Genomic DNA, 6,039 nt, shown 5'->3' with positions numbered 1-6,039 from the left:
CCAAAATGTGGACCCCAAACCCTTCTCTCCCCTATCCTTCCACCTTCCTCTCTCTCTCTTCCCCACCAGCAGCCCCTCTCTCTCTCCTCCTTTATATATTTCCCACTCCTTTTCCCCAACACTTCCCACTACCCTTATCGAATTCCATCCTCTACCCAGTTTGCCATGGCTGTAGTTCGAGACCGACGCCATCTCAACCTTCGTCTTCCCCTTTCCGAGCTCTCCGACCACCGCCCACGTTTCCCTTTACCCCTTCCTCCTAATACCACAACCAGCTCCGCCACCACGACCTTCTCTGCTGCCATGTCTTCCGGTGACCTCGAGAAGCTTCAAGTCCTTGGCCATGGCAACGGTGGCACCGTCTACAAGGTCCGCCACAAGCGTACCGATGACGTTTACGCTCTCAAGGTCGTCCACGGAGACTCCGACCCCACCCTCCGCCGTCAGGTTTTCCGGGAGATGGAGATCCTCCGCCGTACTGACTCCCCTCACGTCGTTCGATGCCACGGGATATTCGAGAAGCCGTCCGGCGACATCGCGATTCTGTTGGAGTATATGAACTTGGGCACTCTCGACTCGCTGCTCAAGAGTTCCCATGGTACTTTCTCCGAGCCCAAGCTCGCCGACGTTGCTCGCCAGGTTCTGAACGGTCTGAACTACCTCCACGGGCACAAGATCATCCACCGAGACCTTAAACCCTCCAATCTCTTGGTGAACGACAAGATGGAGGTGAAGATCGCCGATTTCGGAGTCAGCAAGATCATGTGCCGGACGCTGGACGCGTGCAACTCATACGTCGGTACCTGCGCCTACATGAGCCCCGAACGGTTCGACCCAGACACCTACGGCGGGAATTACAACGGTTACGCCGGCGACATATGGAGCTTGGGGCTAACCTTGTTGGAGCTGTACTTGGGCCATTTTCCGTTCCTGCCGCCTGGTCAGAGACCCGACTGGGCGACCCTGATGTGCGCAATCTGTTTCGGCGAGCCACCGAGCTTGCCGGAGAGCGCGTCGGAGGTTTTCCGTAGCTTTATTCAGTGTTGCTTGCAGAAGGAGTCCGGGCAGAGGTGGACGGTGGCACAACTTTTGACCCACCCGTTTATACGTACTACAGATCCGAGATGACCTTTGCTGGTTTTTGTAGATTGGAATTTGGGGCTGAGTGGATTTGAATAGCCAGACATTTTCAGAATTTTCTTGTACATTCTTCGTACTTGTAACTCCCAAATGCCTCTTTGGCTTTTAGCAGTTAAAAAAAAAACAAGAAATTTGTTTTGCAGAAGATTAGTCATTTAGCCACAAATTAATTTTAAAAGTATATTCACGTTACGTGCCGAAAATAGGTAAGTTTTACATCCTTATAAAAAAAAAAAAAATAGAAATGGGATATACTGTTAAAAAATTTTTTATATAAATTTTAAATTTATCTATTTTTTTTTTTTTAAAAAAAGACACGAAATTTGAACATAACCATAAATATAATTTCTCATATGAAATTTTACATACAAACTGCTGCTGAATCAACACATACATATTTAAACATTAAGATAAAAGGGCAGAAGTGATAAATCATATATTAATTATGTAGATGTGTGGTATAAGGCTTCTATATAGAATTTCTCTTTAAGAATTGAGAGAATTATATATATTATTTTAGATTTTCCTTTTTAACACTATTAGAACTTAAGTGCCGTTTGAACTAATTTGGATAATGAGTTAATATGAAAGTTAAATAAAATATTATTAGAATATTATTTTTTTAATATTATTGTTATTTTGAGATTTGAAAAAATTGAATGATTTATTATATTTTGTATAAAAATTTAGAACAGTTATAATAATAAGATGAAATAAAACACTTCTTATATCAAAACTGAACCTTAATAAAATAATTGTTAGCTAATTGTTTCTTTATAACTACCATATAAATTCAATGGTTTCAAAGATCTTTTAGAATTTATAAGATATTTTATTGAATATAAAATTCCATAAATGTCAATAATTTTTTATAAAATCTATTAGCTTAGCTTTAGCCATAATATTTGTATTTAATAATATGGTAAATATTGAGATAATAAAGTGTTGGTTAATGTAATTGTTTTTAATGATAAACCCTATTTTTTTTTAAAGAGAATGTGCGAAACTTAGGTTGCGTCTGGATGTTGAAGTAAGTTGAGTTGAGTTGAATTGAGATGATAAAATATTATTAGAATATTATTTTTTAATATTATTATTATTTTGAGATTTGAAAAAGTTGAATTGTTTATTATATTTTATGTTAGGATTTGAAAAAGTTATAATGATGAGTTTAGATGAGTTGAGAGATGTTTAGTAACCAAATGAAGCCTTAATCACTCTAAAACTGTATTTAATATTACACTGTTACATTCTCACACATATATCCCTTGTTTTTTGTTTTTTTTTTCTTCTAAACCATTAAAAGTTTTTAAGATTTTGTTGATCCTTGAAGGATTCCGTTTGCTTTAATTTTACTTTAGTTGGATCCATCTTTTTCTCCACTCGCAAGTTGCTTTGCAGATAAGTGCAACACATAAAACACAAGGTCCACTTTTAAGCACTACTCCAAGCAAAAACATCTGAAATAAATTTTTAAAAAATGCAAAAAATAAAAAATCCTACCCTTGAGATTATCCTGGCCGTTCAATGAAACAAAGAAATTTCTGAGGAGATCTATGGTGGGGGATTCATGTAGATTGAAAAGCTGGTATAAGTAGGTTATAAGCAAGAAATTCTTCAAGAAAAAAAACAAGATGGTGGATATAATATGCATGCACGAGTCTTGACAATTACAAACAAGTTGCATGAGCCAATTATGGATAATGGATAATGCTAGGGCTCTCGTTGAGAGCTTTCGTTACGTTCTAGTATGTATTTTTTTAAGTTATTTTTTTATATAGATTTTTTTAATATTTTTTAAAAATAAGATAAATTTAGAACATTATTAAAAAATACTTATTTAATTATAAAGTAAAAAAATATATATATTAGTCTTCCTATTGGGAACTCCTGTTGGGATTTGTTTATTTTTTATTTTACTTCGTAATTAATGAAGTATTTTTTAATAATGTTATAATTTTTTAAAAATATTTAAAAGTATTAAAAAAATACATAAAAAAACAGATGCTAGAGCCTAGTGGAAACTCCCAAGACTAGGAGCCACTAGTGATGGCTCTAGCATTATCTTATGGATAATATATTAATTAATGTGATGGGTCATTCTCTATTTTCTTTTTCTTTTCTTAACAAAACTATGTATTATTTTGTTTCCTTTTCTTTGTTTTTTTTTTTTGTAGTATAAAAAAATAATATTAATGTTAATTATAATAATTTTAATTTTTTTCATCTTGTTCTTTTTCCTAACTAGTCATGATGCTAGTTATGGAGCGTGACTCGTTTCAATAGTGAGACGAGACGAGACGAGATGATTTTAAATTAGTTGAATAAAATATTGTTAAAATATTAATTTTTAATATTATTATTATTTTGAGATTTGAAAAAGTTGAATTATTTATTATATTTTATATGAGAATTTGAAAAAATTATAATGATGAAATAAGATAGGTTGAGAGTGTTTCTATATCCAAACATGACTTAATTAATTTTTTTTATATATATTCCTTTTCTAGTTTTGTTTTCCATGACCAATGATCACAATTTTTTCCCCTTATAGTAGTTATAGCATGTTGAGATAGTGGGAGTCATGTATATATGTTTGGTGTTAATGTCTTGTGTCACACTTACATCATATATATTTTATCTAAGCCATGTGTTTCGTGTTTCATGTAATCATGTATTTTGTTTTGTCGGTGTATTAATGTTAGCTAAACTGGTTATTTTGGTACTCGTTTCTGTCTTCTGTCGAATGATATTTATAATCTCATAATAAATATATACGACGACGTTTCTCTTATTTTTAATTAATCATGCGTATATATACATGAATATCAGTAATGATATTACGTATACAACTTTTCTATATCTCTTTTATTTATATAAAGAGATCAGGATATATCGTAGAAATTAAAACCCAGCATCTCACCATCTCATAATTTGTTATTAAAAAATATAATATATTAGTTAAACTAAAAATCATTCAATTGCATAGCATATTGAGAGGTTCGAGCTCCATTTTTGCACATTTAATTCTATGGATTAGTGTTCTCATTGTTTGCATTTCTCTAATTCCCCCACACAAAACACATTGTTTTTAATCTATTTTTGCAGCCACCAATGGAGACAATTAAGGAACAAGCAAGTATATAATTAATAAGAGTAGTGCTATATGAGTTAGTCTATATACAATCTCTAAATGAAGACTGTTCATGCAAGCCCATATATTTATGCTTAAAAAAAATTTTAAATTATAAGAATATCATTTTTAAAATGATGTTTTTTTCACTTTTATCTTCATTCATGAATGTGACTACACACGCAGTCTCCTACTCAGAACTGTAAATAGAATTTCTCGAGCTATATATATATATTTACACTTTTACTTATAATTTTATTTACAATACTCATTCTATTAGTTTTTTTTTTTGTTTTTTTTTATGAAACTCAAATCTTGAAATCTTGAATTTTAAGTTTCGTGATTTTCAGCATATCAATAACTGACATTTGGATAAATAAATTTTTCTTAAGTACATTTAGCATTTTCTAATTAATTATACATATATATTTTTTAGAGCATTCATTCCACAACAATGCACGTATGTGTTTTACATACTCAACTAATACAAATGTTGCGGATCAAAATGATATTATTTTAAATAAATCTAACAAATCTATAGCACTGTAATTCAATTCAATGTCTTTTTATTTTTTTTATTTTTATATATATATATAGTAATAGAGTGGTTGAAAGTCTTATTTTTCTATGAATTAAAGGATTAACAGCATGTTTTGAGTATTTAGAATTTTGTAAATAGTAGTATAATTGTTTGAGAGAATATATTTTATTGGATTTTGGGAAATGAGAGAGAGAAGTTGAATAAAATATTATAAATTTAAAAAAATATTTAAATATTTTTTTTTGAAGTTGGTAAAAGTTGTATTGATTTTTTGTGTTTTGTTTTAAAATTTGTAAAATGTATTAATTTTTGTGTTTAGATAAGGATTGAAAATCTGAAATTGAAAAAATAAGTATTTAACTAATGTTTGAGAATTAAACTATGACAAATTTTGAGAATTTTAAGAATTCTCCGTTCGGTAAATGAGATGAGAAATTCTCAAAATTTCAAACAATTTTCTTGACAAATATCACTTAAATGTAAAATATTTTTTAATTTTAAATATTTAACTTTTTCTTATCTAATTATTACAATTTTTATAACTTTCAAAACAAAACACAAAAATCAATATAATTTTTTCCAACTTCAAAACAAAAATAATATTAAAAAATAATAATAATTTTTTTTAACTTTATAATATTTTTTTTCGATATTTTTTTTCAAAATCCAATGAAATATTGTATCTCAAATCATTTCATTATTATTAGAGACTATTTTACTATCATTTATAAAAGAGCTTTGCTACACAACCTCCACCACACTCCACACTCCACACTTTTTTAAATTTTTAATATTTTTTTTAAAATTTTTTTTTGAGTTTATTCTTTTTAAATTATTTTAAATTATTTATTCATTATTTATATAATAAATATTTAATAAAAGAAAAAAATAATAAAAATTAAAAATAATGTAGAGTGTGGAGGTTGTATGAATAGTAGGAGGTTGAGTAGATTTTTTTTTTATAAAATGTCTAAAATGTCCAATCGATAATGTCCAATCGATAACGGACATTCTCAAAATACTCTATTATTATTTATTATTTTTTACTTATTTATTATTATTATTTATATCTAAAATCATTTCACTATCCAAAAATAACAAATGGCAAAACGGTATAATAATTTCCTTTTTTGTTTATGAAAAGAAAGGAAACTATTAATCACTGCCCACACTACTCCAGAGTCATATGACTCGTATTCACATGCTATGAATAGTCTTCAAAGTT

The 6,039-nt window shown here is 29.8% G+C and overlaps 1 protein-coding gene across 1 annotated transcript; it reads left to right on the top strand.

Annotated features, from left to right (window-relative positions):
- LOC109019062 (mitogen-activated protein kinase kinase 9-like) lies at nt 1-1,290 on the top strand. The gene has a single exon (XM_019001287.2). It carries the CDS (start codon nt 166-168, stop codon nt 1,126-1,128), a length of 963 nt encoding a protein of 320 aa, XP_018856832.2. The 5' UTR covers nt 1-165; the 3' UTR covers nt 1,129-1,290.
- Nucleotides 1,291-6,039: the final 4,749 nt, after the last annotated feature.

This window comes from Juglans regia, chromosome 6 (assembly GCF_001411555.2).
Source record: "Juglans regia cultivar Chandler chromosome 6, Walnut 2.0, whole genome shotgun sequence".
Lineage (NCBI taxonomy): Eukaryota > Viridiplantae > Streptophyta > Magnoliopsida > Fagales > Juglandaceae > Juglans > Juglans regia.
The sequence above is the reverse complement of the archived record's forward strand: the minus strand, read 5'-3'. Positions and strand labels throughout refer to the sequence as shown.